Below are 20,426 nucleotides of genomic sequence, written 5' to 3'. Positions count from 1 at the left end.
GTCTTAGACCTTTTCCTGTATTGATACTTTATTTAACAACTTATGAAATTCAATACCAATCACATTTCATGCCTTTATATATGTAACTATGTTTTGAACATGTACACTCATGGACTGTATGCCTGTACATATATTATATTGAAAAAACATATTTGTAATGTTTCCCAGTGAAGAGCAGGCGCATTGAGCTGAATCGGGTTGACCTTGAAATTCGAACGCCGGAGGTCAAGCAAAAACATCGAAAGTCTGGGAAAAAAAGCATAGAAAAGAAATCTCAGGAAACACCAAGTCTTCCAGCTGAGGAGAACAGTAACGTTCAAGAAAAGGTATAGCAAAATAAATAAACTGTCTTGTTTCCTTTTATAAAAGGTAAGCTCAAATATAGAAATTGTCTTTTTAACGTCCAAGAAAAGGTAAGGCCAAATAAAGAAACTGTCTTGTTTCTGATTGCATCCAAGAAAAGGTAAGGCCTTATAAAGAAACTGTCTTGTTTCTGATAGCATCCAAGAAAAGGTTAGGCTAAATAAATAAATTATCGTGTTTCCTGTATAAAAGGTATCTTGTTTCCTGTTTAAAAGGTAAGCCCAAATGAAGAAATTATATTTTTTTACGGTAAGGAAATGCCAAAATAAAGAAATTGTCTTGTTTCCAGATCCAAGAAAAGGTAAGGGCAATTAAACAGAAATTGTATTGTTTCTAGAAACAAAGGTAAGGCCAAATAAAGATGCTGTCTAGTTTCCCATAAGGTAAGGCTAAAGAAGGAAACCGTCTAGTTTCCCATTACCTGACACAACAAAGGTAAGGCTAAAGTAAGAAATTGTCTTGTTTCCCTTCACTTAACACAAGAAAAGGTAAGGAAAATAAGGACATTTTCGTGTTTACTGTCCAAGAAAACGTAAGGACAAGTGAAAATGGTCTTGTTTTATGTAAGATAACATAAAATAAATACATTGTCTTGTTTGCTGTTTTGTTAGGCCAAATAAATTGATTTTATTTTTTCCCGTAAGGTAAGGCCCAATAAAAAAATGGTCTTGTTTCCTGTATAGTAAAACATAATAGAGAAATTGCCTTGTTTCCTGTCAAAGAAAATATAAGGCAAAGAAAAGAAAGTGTCTTGTTTTCTGTACCAAGTAAAGGTAAGGCCAAGTAAAGAAATTGTCTGGTTTCCTGTTCCAAAATCAGGAAGGCAAAATAAGGAAACTGTATTGTTTCCTGTCCTAAGGAAAGGTAAGGCAAACTAACGAAATTGTCTTGTTTCTCCTAAGATAAGGTAAAAAGAAGACATGCATGAGTTTCCTGTCCAATGAAAGTTCAGCCAAATAAAGAAACTTTCTTGTTTTCTGTCCAAAAAAAGGCCAAATAAAGAAATTGTCATGTTTCCAGTTTCCAAGAAAAGGTAAGGCCAAATAAAGGAATTTTATTGTTTTTCATGTTTGCTAATAAAACTAGTCAGATGGGGATCATGCAGCTTAAGTGTCACTAAACAAGAAAAACATACTTGTTTAGCTTACTGATAAGTTTAGTCTGAAAAAAGTTTGATTTCCATTGTTCTTGTTCTGTTTATTACAGCACTCGCCTGCGGAGTTTGTGAAAACAGACCTTATTGAATTACATAAAATTATTCAGATTTCCATTGTTCTTGTTCTGTTTATTACAGCACTCGCCTGCGGAGTTTGTGAAAACAGACCTTATTGAATTACATAAAATTATTCAGATTTCCATTGTTCTTTTTCTGTTTATTACAGCACTCGCCTGCGGAGTTTGTGAAAACAGACCTAATTGAATTACATAAAATTATTCAGATTTCCATTGTTCTTTTTCTGTTTATTTCAGCAGTAGCCTGCAGAATTTTGAAAACAGACCTTATTAAATTACATAAAATTATTCAGATTTCCATTGTTCTTTTTCTGTTTATTACAGCAGTCACCTGTGGAGTTTGTGAAAACAGACCTGATCAAACAGCTGCTACAGGAATCCTGGATGCCGAAGATGAACGCGGACAGCGAGTTTGACGACATCATGTGTCAGTTCGTGGCCCTCCTTGATGACAGCAGCAACCCAGTCGTGTTTGCAAGAATGTGCGAGTACCTGATGAAGATATGCACGTAAGCTTAATTGGAAAATTATTTTCCCAATTACACCAGTTTTACTATTTTAAAATACTCACTTCATTAAGTTTTATTTGAGAAATTATCTAAGGGAGGATATGCCTGTATGTTTACCCTGTCGTGTAAGCTTAATTTGACAATAATAATCATTTAGCTTGATTGCATGTGAGTACCTAAGATCTTTTTTTTATTATTTTTTTTTATTATTAGATTTATTATTCACACAAAGGGAGATCGGTGTCCCACAAACCATCATGGAGAGGATTGTCTGCAAGATGGGGTCCATTTTGGACTGCGAGAACGGAGTGGTGAAGAAATATTTTGGTATTTAGTATACTGTAACCTTTATGGGTTGTTTTCACACAGGGAGCTCGGTGTCCCACAAACCATCATGAATATGATTGTTCGCAAGATTGGGTCCAATCTGGACAGCGAGAATGGGGCGGTGAAGAAGAACACAATCAAAACTCTGCAGTTCATAGGTCAAGGTCGTCCAGACGTGATGCTGCTATTACTGCCACAACTAATCAGTGGCGAGGTGGGTTCTTTTATGGGTTTTTATGCATTTGCATTAAGTGACATCCGATATTAAGTTGCACAAGCTAACCAGCGGAAACACTTTCCACTTTTTTGAGTGTTTGTTTTTTAAAGGAAGTCTCTGTAAAACAAATTTCCAGTTTAGGCGGAAAGTGTTGGCCCTGATTTGCCTGTGCAGACTTTACAGGCTAATATGGGACGACCCTGAAGGCACTTGCATTAAGCACTGTTTCTGAAAGTGGGGCTAATTTGAGATGGTTCCAGACTCTGCAGTTCATAGGTCAAGGTTGACCTATCTTGATGCCACAACTGATCAGTGGCAAGATGTGTGTTGTAGATTTCTTGTTGAATATATTTTAACATTTGGTACATTTAACCATTAAAAATATTTACATGACAAAAAAACAACATTATTAATTAATGAAATAATTGAATATACACAACTTGCAACGTCCCTTATCACAATTGTCTGAATACGAACCTTTATGAGTGAACATGCAGACCTTATAAAAAGCATAGGCAATTGTGCGCTCAAAATTAAAGATACAGATTATTTATAAAGATCCGTAAACACAGTTATGTTTTGCCCCGCATACACTTTAATTTGTGGACGCTCTTTTTTCTTGCTGAATAGTAAAGAGCAAGACGACCACGCTTAAGCACCGCTTATTAATAACATAATGATTATTCATGAGCACTACATCGTGCTTACGACGCTACCTGAAGCCAATCTCGCGTTCACTCGTAAAGGTTTGGATATCGTTGCTGGAAATTCACATGGAATATATTATCACACAAAAAATAAAAACCAGCATTTTGTACCTCATTAAATCTATGTTACCAGACCATGCCTTGCGTTGAAATTTTGGCTATTGCTGTAAGAAATACTGATTTTTGTGCGCATGGTAGGGTGGCATACAGCAGTTGAACTGTCCGTCAGTCCGTTTGTCAGTCTGTGCGTCCCTCCGAATACTTTAACATTGAGCATAACTTGTGCAATATTGAAGATAGCAACTTGATATTTGGCATATATGTGTATCTCATGGAGCTGCACATTTTGAGTGGGGAAAGGTCAAGGTCATCCTTCAAGGTCAAAGATCACATATATGGCTTCAAAGCAGCGCAGAAGGGGGCATTGTGTTTCTGACAAACACATCTCTTGTTTAATTGTTAACTTTATTTTACACAATATTTTACAATATTTTTGTTGATTTTGAGTGTTTATGGAGCTTTACAACAATGCCTGTGATATGATACAATTTTGGGACTTTTAAAGATCCAAAAACTGACTGAACTACCTTTAAATTTTGTAAAAACAATAACAGCACTGTCATGTACTCCCTTATGTGTTGCATCTGTCTATATCTTGATTGTGAGACAAACCTCTGAATCCAGGAGCACATCAGAAGGGCCACAGCAGACGCCATAGCGACCCTTACTGGGGCCAGGGACAAGGAGCAGTTGCTGATTACCCTGGAGTCAATGGGGATCATACATGGGGCCTACAGCAGCAAGGCTGATGAGGTAGGGGCCATAGAAGGGGTCATAAGGTGTGTAATGGGAAATATTAGGCTTAAAGGGACCTTTTCATGTTTTGATAAATTGACTAAATTAAAAAAAAGTTGTGTCAGATATGCACATTTTGTTGTAGTTATGTTTTTTGCAAGGAAACAGTTATACTAAAAATTTACCATGCTCTAAAATATTCATTATATATGAATCTCTTGGTGATTTAAAATCCTGAAAATTATCAAGCGTTACAACGAAAAACAGATGTATAATTTGAAAGTTCTATTGCTATAGTTAAAATGTGTGACATTACACGAATTGCTTATTTTAAGTATAAAATACCTGTAGTAATATGTCAGCATGGATAGCCAAGTTGTTTTAAGCGTTTCAGTGCTGGAACCGAGTTTTAAAAGCCTTTGCAAACAGTTTGGATCCAGATGAGACGCCACAGAACGTGGAATCACATCAGGATCCAAACTGTTTGCTATTCCAATAGCATTCTTTGAAAAAAATTGAAGAAAATGCTAATTTTAGAAATTCAGCAGACGACATTTTAGCAGACGACAACTTTTCCAGCATGCAAAGGGTTAAGCGTTAGACTTTTACTTTAAGGGTCAGTGGTTCAAGCTCAGGTGTGAATTACTTTTTTTTTCTTTATTTAATTGTATTTTTGTTTTATACTGCAAATCTTAAGTTAGATTGTTTACATTTATCAATTAAAAGCATTTAATGACAAACTTAAAAACATGCATAATTCTGTGAAAAGGTCCCTTTAGTGATACAATTGGGGCAATCAGATAGGGTCATAAAAGATAAAGTGAGTAATGGGAAATAACGGCTTCATGTATAAAGTTTTGGCCTTTTTAAGGAGGGTTAATACAACATAAGGTGTGTTATTGGAAATCAAGGCTGAATGCATAAAGTTGGGATAGGTTCAAGGAAAATGCATAAATATGGGTAAGTTGATATATATCCTGGGGACAATAGAGATCATATATGAGGCCTATAGCAGCAAGGTTGATGAGGGAAGGTCATCAAATAGGGGTAATAAAATGGTATCCGGTGTGTCAAGGGTAATGTTGGCCCTTAAAACTCTTACCTGTGTAAAATGTGATGGTCACACAAGTCATTATGGATTAAACTCTTTTGTGGTATTTTCTATTTCAAGAAAGTCTTTTCTAAACATGAATTATGAATGTCTATGGGTTGTGACCTTGAACTTCAGTCAGAACTTAATATAAGTACATGTACGTGTCTCATATGCAGATCTTTGTTAAACTAGGTCTCTTGAGTTGTTATTCAATCCACTGAAAGATCCTCCATATTGGGACATAGTAAAAGACTGGGTTTATTTGAGACCATGGTTTAAAACCACACCCAGTTTAGCCTCTCAAAGACAACGGGGTTTGATGCATGTGCATACAGTGTCCTGTAAAATTAGCTTGTTCAGTCCCAAATGGCTAACCAGTGACTACGCTTTCCACGTTATTGGTATTTTTCTTTTAAAGGAAGTCTCTTTGCCGCGAATATCAAGTTTAAGCAGAAATAATAATAGCCTCTGCTACCATTTTTATTGTGTCTGGTTGAGGAGTATGCTATGCTGGTCCTGGCTGAGCGGTTTGCTGACAGCACTGCTTAAAATAGGGCTTAATGCATGTGTGTAAAGTGCTGTTCCTGATAAGCAAGTGCAATCCCCACAGGCTTATTAGAGACGACATCCCTGATAAGCATGTGCAATCCCCACAGGCTTATTAGAGACGACATCCCTGCTAAGCAAGTGCAATCCCCACAGGCTTATTAGAGACGACATCCCTGATAAGCATGTGCAATCCCCACAGGCTTATTAGAGACGACATCCCTGATAAGCATGTGCAATCCCCACAGGCTTATTAGAGACGACATCCCAGATAAGCATGTGCAATCCCCACAGGCTTATTAGAGACGACATCCCTGATAAGCATGTGCAATCCCCACAGGCTTATTAGAGACAACATCCCTGATAAGCATGTTCAATCCCCACAGGCTTATTAGAGACGACACTTCCCCACAGGCTTATTAGAGACGACATCCCTGATAAGCATGTTCAATCCCCACTGGCTTATTAGAGGCGACATCCATGATAAGCATGTGCAATCCCCACAGGCTTATTAGAGACGACATCCCTGATAAGCATGTGCAATCCCCACAGGCTTATTAGAGACGACATCCCTGATAAGCATGTTCAATCCCCACAGGTTTATTAGAGACGACATCCCTGATAAGCATGTGCAATCCCCACAGGCTTATTAGAGACGACATCCCTGATAAGCATGTGCAATCCCCACAGGCTTATTAGAGACGACATCCCTGATAAGCATGTTCAATCCCCACTGGCTTATTAGAGGCGACATCCATGATAAGCATGTGCAATCCCCACAGGCTTATTAGAGACGACATCTCTGATAAGCATGTGCAATCCCCACAGGCTTATTAGAGACGACATCCCTGATAAGCATGTTCAATCCCCACAGGTTTATTAGAGACGACATCCCTGATAAGCATGTGCAATCCCCACAGGCTTATTAGAGACGACATTCCTGATAAGCATGTGCATCCCCACAGGCTTATTAGAGACGACATCCCTGATAAGCATGTTCAATCCCCACAGGCTTATTAGAGACGACATCCCTGATAAGCATGTGCAATCCCCACAGGCTTATTAGAGACGACATCCCTGATAAGCATGTTCAATCCCCACAGGCTTATTAGAGACGACATTCCTGATAAGCATGTGCATCCCCACAGGCTTATTAGAGACGACATCCCTGATAAGCATGTGCAATCCCCACAGGCTTATTAGAGGCGACACTAACCACTTTTATGGTAGTTTTTATGTTTTAAATAAGTCTTCTACTTAAAAAGAACAGTTAAGACAGACTGCATTATTATAGGCTAATTTGGGACGAACATTTATGAATAGGCATAAAACCTTGGTTTCCTTAGTTTAAACCTATTTTTTAAGCTTGATTGCATTTAAAGTACTTACTACTTATTTGAAACACTCTCGAGTCTGTTTCCTGGGACTAGAATCAGAACTTGGCGTCTATAAGGGAGATCTAAAGAATCGACCCCGTGACCTTCCGGTTGCTAGGCGGACACCATATTGTCCACTATGCCACTAAGCTTGATACTTACTACTTATTTGAAACACTCTCGAGTCTGTTTCCTGGGACTAGAATCAGAACTTGGTGTCTATAAGGGAGATCTAAAGAATTGACCCCGTGACCTCCCGGTTGCTAGGCAGACACCATATTGTCCACTATGTCTGTTTCCTGGGACTAGAATCAGAACTTGGTGTCTATAAGGGAGATCTAAAGAATCGACCCCGTGACCTGCTGGTTGCTAGGCGGACACCATAATGTCCACTATGTCTGTTTCCTGGGACTAGAATCAGAACTTGGTGTCTATAAGGGAGATCTAAAGAATCGACCCCGTGATCTCCCGGTTGCTAGGCGGACACCCTATTGTCTACTATGCCACCGCAACCTTATGATTTTCTGGATGAAGCTTACTTAGTCCCCTACCGGTTTCACCGGAGGGGACTTATGGTTTGCGCTCCGTCTGTCAGTCAGTCTGTCAGTCTGTCTGTCTGTCTGTCTGTCACACTTTTCTGGATCCTGCGATAACTTTAAAAGGTTTTAATATTTTTTCATGAAACTTGGAACATGGATAGATGTCAATATGGACATTATGCACGTCATTTAATTTTGTTCCTATGTAAAAAATTCTGGTTGCTATGGCAACAAATAGACTAGAAATACTGCTGAAATGGTGGCTTTCTGGATCCTGCGATAACTTTAAAAGGTCTTAATATTTTTTGATGAAACTATAAACATGGATATATGGCAATAAGGACATTATGCAAGTCATTTTATTTTGTTCCTACGTCAAAAATTCTGGTTGCTTTGGCAACAAATATATACCAAAAAAAATCTGAAATGGTGGAGTTTCTGACAATGGTGGAGCCGGTAGGGGACTTATATTGCTTGACAATAGTCTTGTTTTTATTGTGTTAACTTCAGGAGCATGGTTTAATCCAAACCCATACTGATTTCATCTGCTTGAACATACTTTTAAACCCAACCCATTTTCATTGCGTCTGCTTCAGGAATACATTATGTCGATCTATGCTGAGCAGTTCTGTCGGTTCACTCATATGGGTTAAACCAAACCCATTCTTATCGCATCTGCTTGGACCTTCATTTAAACCCAATCCATTTTCATTGCGTCTGCTTCAGGAATACGCCATGTCGATCCTTGCTGAGCGGTTTGCTAACACCCCTGAGGACCCCCAGCGTCACATCAGGATATCTGAATGGGTACAGGACACCACCCCGGGGGTCTTCGACGAAGAGGTGAATTAGTGGGTTTTGATTCTTTTTTATATCGTAATTACATGTTAGTTTAAACCTTTTTATTTTAGTTTGATTGCATCGAAAGCATCGGACTTATTGAAACGCTCTCGAATCCATTTCCTGGACCCAGAGCCAGTACTTGGTGTCTTTTGGGGAAATCTAACAAATGCTCCCATAGTGGGGATCGAACCTTCAACCGACCGGTTGCTAGACAGACACCTTATCCATTACACCACAGTGACTATATGTTATTAAGACCAGAATCTTTTTTTATATAGTTATTTATAAAGACCAGCAGAGTTTTCATTTTATGTTATACCTTTTTATTGAAGCTCGATTGCATTGGCAGCCGAGGGCTTGTTGAAACACTCGAGTCTGTTTCCTGGGTACAGCAAGTACCTGGTGTCTTTTTGGGTGATTTTAAGAACGCTCCCACAACGGGGATTAAACCAATGAACTCCTGGTTGCTAGATGGAGACCATATCCACTATCCCACAGCGACCTATGAATGATTAGTTTTCCTGTCATTTGTGTATCATAACTAATTTTAATCAGCGGACTTTTCATTTTGCTGATTCAGATTCAAGTTTTTAAGTCTTCATTTCCAGCTCTAAGATACTAGGGAGCAGCAAACAGCATAAAACCTGAACAGACTGTTCACTTTGCTTCTTGGTGGGAAAGAGTTACAACCATTTAAGAATTCGGCCAGGCCATTTTTGCCTTAAAGGCCACAAATTAGTGGAACCAAGTCCTATTACACTTGTCAATGTAAAACCGTCAAACCCACATTCATGTATGATTGTAACTTATGAAGTCATGAAGTTGAATTTTGTGTAAGCAAATGCTATACACATTTTCCACTGACAGTTTTATAAACTCTATATCGGGAATATTCCAACTTGCTACATATAGGAGCATTCAGGGGGTGGTGGTGTGTGTGGGGAATTGGAGGGGGTAATTTGTTTTCATACGGTACCAAAAAACACTTGTCTTAAATGGGCAATATTCATTTAGTTCCATATTATCAATTATAATAAAGGTAAAATTCTTTAATATTTTTAAGATTTGAATTTGTAAATTAATCAATGCCATGATGAGTTTGTTTTATGGTGTTCACAAACCTGTTGGCCGAAACCTATCAGGGTAATAAGAAGCTTGCCTATTAAAAATTGAAACTGTTTTACCATTAACCATATTATCTTAGAATAGGTATAGCATATTCACAGCAATCTAACTTTTGCCTGCAAGTGATAAATATCACAATTTGCCCTTTAACTCTTCAGAATGTCTTAATATGTATCTTTTATACATGGCTATATTTATGCTCCTGAAGGGGGGCATATAGTTTTTTAACAGTCCGTCAGTCAGTCTGTCATCCGTCCGCCCAAAAACTTTAACATTGCCCATAACTTTTGCAATATTGAAGATAGCAACTTGATATTTGGCATGCATGTGTATCTCATGGCCCCGAGCTGCACATTTTGCGTGATGAAAGATCAAGGTCATCCTTCAAGGTCAATGGTCAAATATATGGCTTCAAAGCAGTATCGGGCATTGTGTTTCTGACAAATAAATATCAAAATTTGTCAATAAATCTTCTGAATTTTGGAATGGACTCCTGTGTCCCAATTTTTTCACAATAATTTGGTGTTTGATAGCAGAAGAATGCAAAACCTGTGATTAGATCATTTTTAGAGGGAAATTCATGTTTTGTTAGAATTTTCCCTTTTAAAAACCTGTTACTCTAAGTTTTCAGACGCTTGCAAATAAGTTTTTTTTTATGCCCCCGGATTGAAAGATCGGGGGTATATTGTTTTTGGCCTGTCTGTCTGTCATTGTGTCATTGTGTGTGTCCCAAAACTTTAACCAAGGTTAAAGTTTTGCAATAACATTTGCAATATTGCAGATATTGAAGATAGCAACTTGATATTTGGCATGCATGTGTATCTCATGGAGCCGCACATTTTGAGTGGTGAAAGGTCAAGGTCATCCTTCAAGGTCAAAGGTTAAATTTATGGCTTCAAAGCGGCGCAATAGGGGGCCTTGTATTTCTGACAAACACATCTCTTGTTTAGTCCTAAAATTTACAAGAGTAGAATTCTAATAACATACCACTGTCTGCAAATTTAGAGTTCTTCATTATAGGGTAAAATATGGGTGGACACAAAATTTCTCAAACAATGATTAATTTCTAAAAAAATGAGGGAGTTTAAAAGTTTAGAGTGCCCGAAAACTAAGAACAATTACAGTATAAGAAAAATGATACCTCTACAAAAGTATGCTATTTTGCTTGTTTAGTATTTCTCTTGTTTGCATATTAATAATGCTGTTATTATTGTGCTTCAGTTGGACGTAGAGCAGGTCATGGGCAGGTCAAGGTCACAGAAATCCTCAAACCAGGGGAGGGAACCATCATTCATGTCAGAGGGGAGGGAACTCTCATTCAAATCAGAGGGGAAGTCAGGTAAGCTCCCTTGGATATTTGTTATTATATGTGCAGCTTTCTCTGAAAACAGGGATAAATGCATGTGCGTTAAGTGTCATCCCAGATTAGCCTGTGCATTCAGCTGGCTAATCAAGGATTACAGTTTATGCCTTAACTGTATTTTTATTGAGAGATTGCCTTTAAAGTAAAATACCTGTAAATGCTGAAATGTTGTCCCTGATAGCTCATGCAATTGGCACAGGCTCATCTGGGAAGACATTTAGGCACAGCATTAAGACCCGTTTTCCTAGAACAAGGCTCATATTACAGTGCATGGTTACAACTATACCCTTGAACGTGAATGTCGGTATTTGGTAATATTTGTTGTATATCTTTTTTGTTTTTCAGATCACCATACTTAATTTTTGTTAGAAGTTTTTGTATTGCTGATAAAAATCAACATTAAAGGAGTGTTGTTGTAGTTGACCTTTTTTCAAATCTTCTTTTCAACTTTTTGTTTAAAAGATTTGTTTTGCTTGAAAAAAAAATCAATATAAAGGGATTGTTTTTGTAGTTTACCTTTTTTCAGATCAGGATAATTACTTTTTGTTAAAAGATTTTTCTGTTGCAGGAAAAAATCCACATAAATCAAATGTTTTTGGTGGTCTTGTTGTTGGTCGAGACACTTCAGTTGTTGAAGTGCATGACCTGGGAGGTTTTTGTGACGTTATTAGTTATATCAATTTATTTTATGCTTTCCGGTGGTTTATAGAGAAATATCAGTGAATTAAAACTGATAATTTCACTTTTTCAATCAGTGAAAATTATCAGTGAAAATTATCGATGATTTCCACTTTTTACTGTGAAATGACGTCATTTTTTTACGAAATGACGTCATTATCCCAGCGAAATTCTTTAGTTGAACTCTTTAACAATGTATATAAACTGTGAAAAAAATCATTAAATAAAAATAATAATAAAAATATCGATTTTAATTCACTCATGATCATAGAAAATATATATTTTCAATAATCCACCGAATCCAACAAATATCCTTTATATATATATTATGATTGTCGTTCTGGGTAAACTGGGCTTAATGCATCTTTGTAAACTGTTGTCCCAGATTAATGCATCTTTGTAAACTGTTGTCCCAGATTAGCCTGTGAAGTCTGCACAGGCTAATTGGGTAGGTTGCATAGGCTAATCAGGGACAAGTCTGCACAGGCTAATCAGGGACAACAATTGTAGCTTTTCTGGACTTTTTTATTTAATGAAATTTCTATTTAAACAAAAATGCAGTTTAGGCAGCAAGAGTTGTCCTTGGTTAGCCTGTACAGACTGCATTAAGACCCATTTTCCCAGAGCGCACTGCAACTGTAAATGTATATTTGACTAAATCAAATGTAAAAGTGTAGTACCTTTTTAAAAAACAAACATATCCTGTTACCAGCCCATTGCCTATAATACCTGGGGCCGTATTCACCAAACCTATCCTGTTACCAGCCCATTGCCTATAATACCTGGGGCCGTATTCACCAAACCTATCCTGTTACCAGCCCATTGCCTATAATACCTGGGGCCGTATTCACCAAACCTATCCTGTTACCAGCCCATTGCCTATAATACCTGGGGCCGTATTCACCAAACCTATCCTGTTACCAGCCCATTGCCTATAATACCTGGGGCCGTATTCACCAAACCTATCCTGTTACCAGCCCATTGCCTATAATGCCTGGGGCCGTATTCACCAAACCAATCCTGTTACCAGCCCATTGCCTATACTAACTGGGGCCGTATTCACCAAACATATCTTAGACTTAAGTCTTAGAATAAAGAGCATTCTTTTAATTGGAATTTTCAAGATTGGCTTTAATTTTGAGTCAAAATTTGCATTTACCACCAGTCCTGTATCTACAGCATTCTTCATGTAAAACACTGTATTAACCCATTTGTGCCTAGCGTCTAAAAAAAAAAGGCCTTGGCAAACAGCGTAGACCCAGATGAGACACCACATGATGCTGTGTCTCATTTGGGTCTGCTCTATTTGCTGAAAGGTATTTCTGTAAGAAATATTCTAAATATAGAAATAAATATACTAGACATCCCTAATTTGGAAAATAAATTGATCCAATTTAGAAGGATTGGAGAGTACACTAGGCATAAATGGGTTAATGACATAATCATCAGTGCTATGTTCTATATGTTCAAACGCTGGAGGTATTTTTCAAACGCTGGAGGTATTTTTCTTGGTTCTAAGTATATTCTTTAAACCTTCCACACTCAGAAGCAAAGTAAAAATGGCTATGTGCAAACAGCATAAAACCAGAACAGCCTGCAGTCTTTTTAGGTTATATGCTGTTTGCTACTCATCATTATCTTAGGGCTGAAAATGAAGTCTTTCAAACTTGAATAAGTTAAGAAAGGACTTAAATTTAATTTGATTTTCTTAAGGACTTCAATTGGGTTCAAATACGTATCTGAGTGGTAAAGGGTTAAGCTAAAGTCTAAGAATGTGTTGCTGAATACAGGGCACTGTTTTGAACTTTCAGTGATAGATATGTGCGAATCAAGTGGTAGAACCACAATGTACGCAGAAATGCCACCTACCCCAGGCTATTCTGAGGAAAACTCCGAATTACTTTTCTCGCGAGGCGTGAGCATGGTTACAAATAAAAGCGCCGATAAATCCGATAAAAGTCGTTACAATGCTAGAATGGAGCTGTTCGATCGTGCAGGGGCATCTGTTGTGCCTAGCGAACGGTTTGAACCACCGACGCCTTCGTCGGATATTGAAAACGATGCATTTATGCTCGAGCGTCGGATACCAGAGGAGTATGATGATAGTGTCAGCCCCTTTATGAAAGACCCGTTTGCCCTTTTTGATGAAGATCAAGTCTTCAGATTCGATCGCAAAGAGCTTGTTAAAGGTGTCGACAATTCAATGAACAGGGGATTGATGAAAGTCGGAGATTCACCGCAGAAGTCCTTTGAAGATCTGAGATTGAAGGAGCGAAATTTGACGGATTTATCAAGTTTATCGCAGGTGGGGCCCCTCCCGAAATTCATGACAAAGAACAGCCTGTTTCATAACGTTGAGGAAGTGTCGTCTGCTGATAGTGCGATCGGGAGTGGAGCAGTCTCGGTGAGCGAATACGGAGCGTCGCATTTTTCCGAGAAAATGACCATGTCAAATATGTCGCATTTGGATATGCAGAGCTCACGCCATAGTCAGATATCGGATGATATCAATAACATGTTTGATGTGGAACATGTTTTGAATCTCGATTATGAAGGTGAAGTCGATGATTTCTTTTTTAAGACTAATGGTAACAAAAACGTAACACGCATGCAGCATGAATTAGCAGATTTAGAGTTTCAACTGTTGAATGAATTGGAAAATTTAGAAAATATTAAAAATCAGAGTTCAAGTTTGATTCGTGGTAACGTGCATGTACATGTTAACAGCATGGGTTTGCCAGTGTTAGAGAATAACTACCTCGTTGGTTTGGAGATTATTCAGGGATTAGAGACTATCCAGAGTATGGGAATAGAAAGCGAGGAAGAACATACGAGTCCGCCTGTAAAGGAGGAAGAAAGGGAAAACAGACCGATTTCTGTGATAATAACGCCTCGAGGGTCCAACATGGCTACCCCATCAGGTTCTGTGCTAGGTTTTCCAGATATTAAAGAATTTTTTGGTATACCAGTGCATCTGCTGAGAGAATTTTGCGAATTGTTGAGCTTTTATTAACATAGTATGCTTAGCTGATAGCCGTGTTGTCAAAAAAAAGCCTGCGCCAATGTTATGTTTGTCCAAGGCTACATGTCCAAGGAATTGCCAGATGTTCATCACTTGTATTTAATATATGGTATGGGCAAGTCACACTTACTGCTTGAATAACACAATACCATGTTTGGTCAATGACGTATTGAATTTACAGAGGTATAATAGTTTCTTTAATTTGATTTGTATTTAACTGTTTATAATTTCTAAGTTTTGTCTTTGTCAGCAACTATATATTTTGTGCGTTGCTGGGTGTGAAATAACATTGTTTAAAGCATCTATACATTTTGTGCGTTGCTGGGTGTGAAATAATATTATTAGCATTTAAATGTTCTGTACATTGCTGCGTGTGAAATAACATTGTTAGCATTTAAATGTTTTGTACATTGCTGCGTGTGAAATAATATTTTGAACATTTAAATGTTTTGTACATTGCTGGGTGTGTGAAATAACAATTTTCGCATTTAAATGTTTTTTACATTACTGGGTGTGAAATAATATTTTCAGCATCTATATATTTAGTGCTTTGCTTTTTGCGAAATAACATTTTCCGAATTAATATACTTAGTGCATTGCCCCATGTGAAATAATATTAACTTATGTTTGCTGTGATAATGTTATTTATTTATATGAAATTATGAATAATTTAATTATTTTCTTTTTAAATAGCTATACATTATTTATAAAAAATGTTTTCATCTTCTTTTTTAAGTTCAACCTTTTTCAATATTTGTTGATTTAATCTAGTAAAAAATTTAACCACTCTGGAATAATGTGTTCTAATATCTAATAAACCCTTTCCCGCTCAGAAGTAAAGTAAAAATGGCTATAAGCATCCAGCATAAAACTAGAAAAGCAATGGAGTGACTCTCAGGCTGTTGAGGTTGTATGCTGTTTGCTGCTGTTTGCTGCTTGTATATAAGGGTTGGAAACTATAAAGCCCTTATAACATGAATCTTGTATGCTGTTTGCTACTTGTATATAAGGGTTGGAAACTAAGCCTTATAACATGAATCTATCAAGAAAGTTCTTTAATTGTATTTCATTTTCCAAGGCACTATAAGCGCGTCAAAAGGAGTATCTAAAAGGGAAAGGGTTAAATTGAAGAAGGAAATTTACATTATGGGATGTTTTTTATTTTGCAGGCAAAAAGGATTGGGCTTCAAGAAGCAAGCGCAATGAAACAGGGTATGTTCAATAGTCAATTGAGCCGCGATCTGGGAAAACTGGGTTTAATGTATGTGCCTAATGTGTTGTGCTAGATTAGCCTGTGCAGTTCACACAGGCTAATATGGGACAACACTTTCAGCCTAGCCTGGATTATTGTTTAGAAAAGACCTCATTTAAACAAACTAATTTCATAAAAGCATATGGTTGTCCCTGATTAGCCTGTATGGACTGCACAGGCTAATCTGGGACAACACCACATGCACATGCATTCAGCCCAGTTTTCCAAGAACGAGTCTCAAAGCATATCGCAAATATTCCTTGTTTCTTCACATGATACACTTGTTAGGTGTTTTTTCTGGGTAGAACCAGTACTGGAGTATGTGGTCTAACATATATATGAGAAGGAGTTGAATATTATTACCAAAGGGGGTAATCATGTGATAGTTCAGATGGCAACGTCCATGCAGAGACTGATATTTTTAATCGTTTTATACCCTTAATTACCTGTATCAAATGTTGAAGAAAGTTACCAGCGTTTATTTTGTATTAAAGTTCACTTTATATCCCGACTTTACTACTTGTGAATTTTCTAAGAGGTGCTGTAATAAGGTCATCCAGATAAAAAAAAATGTCGCGAATACAGTCGAGATTATAGCAAATATAAATACGAAATAAACACTAGTAACTTTGTTGAAATAATAGTGATAATATTGATGATTGTGTTGCCAGCTGTTATCACCAATTAACGTGCTTTACAATGTATTACACACAACCATATGAATCGAACACCAAATTTTTAATAATAAAGAAAAATGGCAAATCACACAAGTGGCTGCAATTTTGGTATTACACGATAGGTTGAACAAGTGAATAGTGTTGTATTGATTGATTACCTGCCTCAACTTGTCGTATTGATAGAGGGTATAAAACTGCAATTAATACATATTAAAGTACAGTATTGTGTTATAATGTGCTGCCATTGTTATCGTTCAGGGCCAGTTTTCGCAGGAAGAAGTTCCAGGACATCGATGGATTCTCCACCATTTCTGACCGCAGCTCTTCCAGCAGAAAAAGTCGAAGAAGTGGCAGGTAAAATGAAATGTTTTGTTTTAGAGTTCTACTAGTAGTTAGGTTTATGATGCTGCTATAACTAACAATAAAGCTGCATTCTGGTGAACCTTTGCATGTGCATTAAGTGTTGTCCCAGATAAGCCTGTGCAGTCAACACAGGCTAATCTGGGACAACACTTTACGCTGTTAGGGATTTTTGTATGTAATGGAAGACTCTTCTTAGCAAAAGTCCAGTCTAGGCGGAAAGTTGTGGACAGCAAAAGTCCAGTCAAGGTGGAAAGTTGTGGACAGCAAAAGTCCAGTCTAGGCGGAAAGTTGTGGACAGCAAAAGTCCAGTCTAGGCGGAAAGTTGTGGACAGCAAAAGTCCAGTCTAGGTGGAAAGTTGTGGACAGCAAAAGTCCAGTCAAGGCAGAAAGTTGTGGACAGCAAAGGCTAATGTAGGACAACACTTTACGCTTTTAGGGATTTTTGTATGTAAAGGAAGACTCTTGTTAGCAAAAGTCCAGTCTAGGCGGAAAGTTGTGGACAGCAAAAGTCCAGTCTAGGTGGAAAGTTGTGGACAGCAAAGGCTAATGTAGGACAACACTTTACGCTTTTAGGGATTTTTGTATGTAAAGGAAGACTCTTCTTAGCAAAAGTCCAGTCTAGGCGGAAAGTTGTGGACAGCAAAAGTCCAGTCTAGGCGGAAAGTTGTGGACAGCAAAAGTCCAGTCTAGGTGGAAAGTTGTGGACAGCAAAAGTCCAGTCTAGGCGGAAAGTTGTGGACAGCAAAAGTCCAGTCTAGGTGGAAAGTTGTGGACAGCAAAAGTCCAGTCTAGGCAGAAAGTTGTGGACAGCAAAAGTCCAGTCTAGGTGGAAAGTTGTGGACAGCAAAAGTCCAGTCTAGGCGGAAAGTTGTGGACAGCAAAAGTCCAGTCTAGGCAGAAAGTTGTGGACAGCAAAAGTCCAGTCTAGGTGGAAAGTTGTGGACAGCAAAAGTCCAGTCTAGGCGGAAAGTTGTGGACAGCAAAAGTCCAGTCTAGGCGGAAAGTTGTGGACAGCAAAAGTCCAGTCTAGGTGGAAAGTTGTGGACAGCAAAAGTCCAGTCTAGGCGGGAAGTTGTGGACAGCAAAAGTCCAGTCTAGGCGGAAAGTTGTGGACAGCAAAAGTCCAGTCTAGGCAGAAAGTTGTGGACAGCAAAAGTCCAGTCTAGGCAGAAAGTTGTGGACAGCAAAGGCTAATCCCGGGGCATATTTAATGCACATGCAATAAGCCCCGTTTACCCAGAATAAGGCTTCACTAGTGGTTAGATGTATTATGCAGCTGCTAACTTACAATAGACAGTGACCATGGGTTGCAATAATGAGGCTGGGCTCATCAGGCCTGCTAGCTCTATCATAGTCATACTATTAATACTGAAAAAAAGCCTGGTTCTGGGAAAACTGGGCTTAATGAATAAGGGGCAACACTTTCTCCCTAAACTGTATTATTGTTCAGAAGGTACATCTTTAAAAAAAAATCCAAAAAAGTAGAAAGTGTTGTCCCTGATTATTCTGTGCAGTCTGCACTCTGTGCAAACTGGGATGACCATTACGCAAATGCATTAAGACCAGTTTTTTCCAAAACGATGCTCAAATATTGAGGGATATTGAATTTCAGTAGTAATAAACTATAATCCTTCAGTAAGTTAGTTGATTTTTAACAAGAATTGCTTATCTGAAATCGTCACAGCATAAAGGAAAATGCTGTTTTGAATTTGATACATTTATTTTTTTAATGGGTAATAATGAAGGTCAATTTTTTTAAATGCTACCATACATCTATGTATGTACACATTTGTGTGTTTCATTTATGCCTTCTTCATAGATCGTTCAGTCATAAAAGCTTTTCCCCCCAACACCACCAGACTCCCCCCATATTTTTTTAATGAAAAAAACACTCTAAAAAAACAACAATAACAAGCTATGTATCTACACATGCATGTTTCATTTGTGCTACTTTTCTAGATTGGGCAATACAAGTCAGGCAGATTTTGTAAGGGCATGGAGTGTTGAGATCCCCTTGCCTATAACAATTCCCAAACGTGACCCCAACATGACCCTGGTCATGTCACCTGTTGGTTACCATGACAACAGCAGAAAAATGCTGACCCCAGATCTTTTCTCCAAAAAACTCTTGCCTATAAAAGAAGAGACACAGCGGTCCGCTACCTGCCCGCCGGCAGTTTTTTACCAAGAATTGAGCAGTTCTACGAAGATCTCTCAGAAAAATGAGAATTATTCTGTTGCCATGGATGCAATAGAAAGTCCGGTTGCTGAGGAAAGTTCTGCTGAGGAAGGAAATACCCAGGAAACTGTACTGACAGCGAGTACAACAACAGCTATTGTGGAAAGTTTTGACCCGAGTGTCAATGTGGCGTCAAATAATTCTCCTGCATCTGGTGGAGCCTTGGACAGTTCTCCTGAGTCTGCAGCTAGTGGGAGTGAGTACCGATTGGAAATGAAATTGGTTGATGATGAACTGGAATGTTTGTCAGGAGAAGATCGTCTCGGTGATGAAATTGACACTTCTGATTCTGGTGGGAAAGTTGTGAATGATAACGATGACTTATCTGCAAGGTATATCAGTATTGTTGTATGGATTGTTGTTGTTCTCATTGTTTGTTGTATTGTTTTACCTTGAATCTATTTTGTGTGGTTTTGTGTATTGTTCCATCTTGAATCCCTTTTGTGAGGTTTGGCGTATTCACCTTGAATCCTCTTTTGTGAAGTTTGGTGTATTGTTTTGTATTGATTCCCTTTTATGGAGTTTGGTGTATAATTTCCCCTTGAATCTCTTTTTTTATGATTTGATGTATTGCTTTACCTTGAATCCCTTAAATGAGGTTTGGTGTATTGTTTCACCTTGAATCCCTTTAATGCAGTTTGGTGTATTGAATCACCTTGAATCCCTTAAATGAGGTTTGGTGTATTGATTCACCTTGAATTCTTCAATGAGGTTTGCTGTAATGTTTCACCTTGAATCCCTTTTCTTGAGGTTTGGTGTATTGTTTCACATTGAATTCCTTTTATGAGGTTTTGTGTATTGTTTCTCCTTGAGGTTTGGTAATCTTGAGACTTAAAAAAAAATCCAATGAGATCTTGTGTTGCCATGTCATGTATCATTTTGTTGTATGCTGTTCCTCTTCATCCACATACCTTATCCTCATTCTGCCGATTTTAAGTTCCAGTTAGGACTATTTGACTATCTGGGATGGATTTTCTGAACTGTAATCTTTCTGCTTTCATTTTGCACATGTTCTGGGTTGTCAACACAGTTTCAACAGTTCCAGCATTGCAACAAGTTGGCTTTATTCACAGAGTGTGTTTGTGTGTATTTTTGAAGTTTATGAAGTCCTTCCGCATTTGAGGCTTCATGGTGTGGGGACCCGGAGTGTGTCCCAGCT

At 38.0% G+C, this 20,426-nt stretch overlaps 1 protein-coding gene across 1 annotated transcript in view; it reads left to right on the top strand.

Moving 5' to 3' along the window:
- LOC127847188 (uncharacterized) overlaps positions 1–20,426 on the top strand; it is a 210,548-nt gene that overhangs the window by 140,779 nt on the left and 49,343 nt on the right. The window contains exons 34-41 of the mRNA XM_052378911.1: positions 169–326; positions 1,921–2,105; positions 2,475–2,646; positions 4,041–4,169; positions 8,432–8,548; positions 10,895–11,012; positions 15,906–15,948; positions 16,924–17,019. Of these exons, the coding sequence (XP_052234871.1) occupies positions 169–326; positions 1,921–2,105; positions 2,475–2,646; positions 4,041–4,169; positions 8,432–8,548; positions 10,895–11,012; positions 15,906–15,948; positions 16,924–17,019 (1,018 nt within the window). The remainder of the gene's footprint in view (positions 1–168; positions 327–1,920; positions 2,106–2,474; positions 2,647–4,040; positions 4,170–8,431; positions 8,549–10,894; positions 11,013–15,905; positions 15,949–16,923; positions 17,020–20,426) is intronic.

This window comes from Dreissena polymorpha, chromosome 10, assembly GCF_020536995.1.
Source record: "Dreissena polymorpha isolate Duluth1 chromosome 10, UMN_Dpol_1.0, whole genome shotgun sequence".
In the NCBI taxonomy this organism is placed as follows: domain Eukaryota; kingdom Metazoa; phylum Mollusca; class Bivalvia; order Myida; family Dreissenidae; genus Dreissena; species Dreissena polymorpha.
This window is presented reverse-complemented; position numbering and strand designations above follow the sequence as displayed.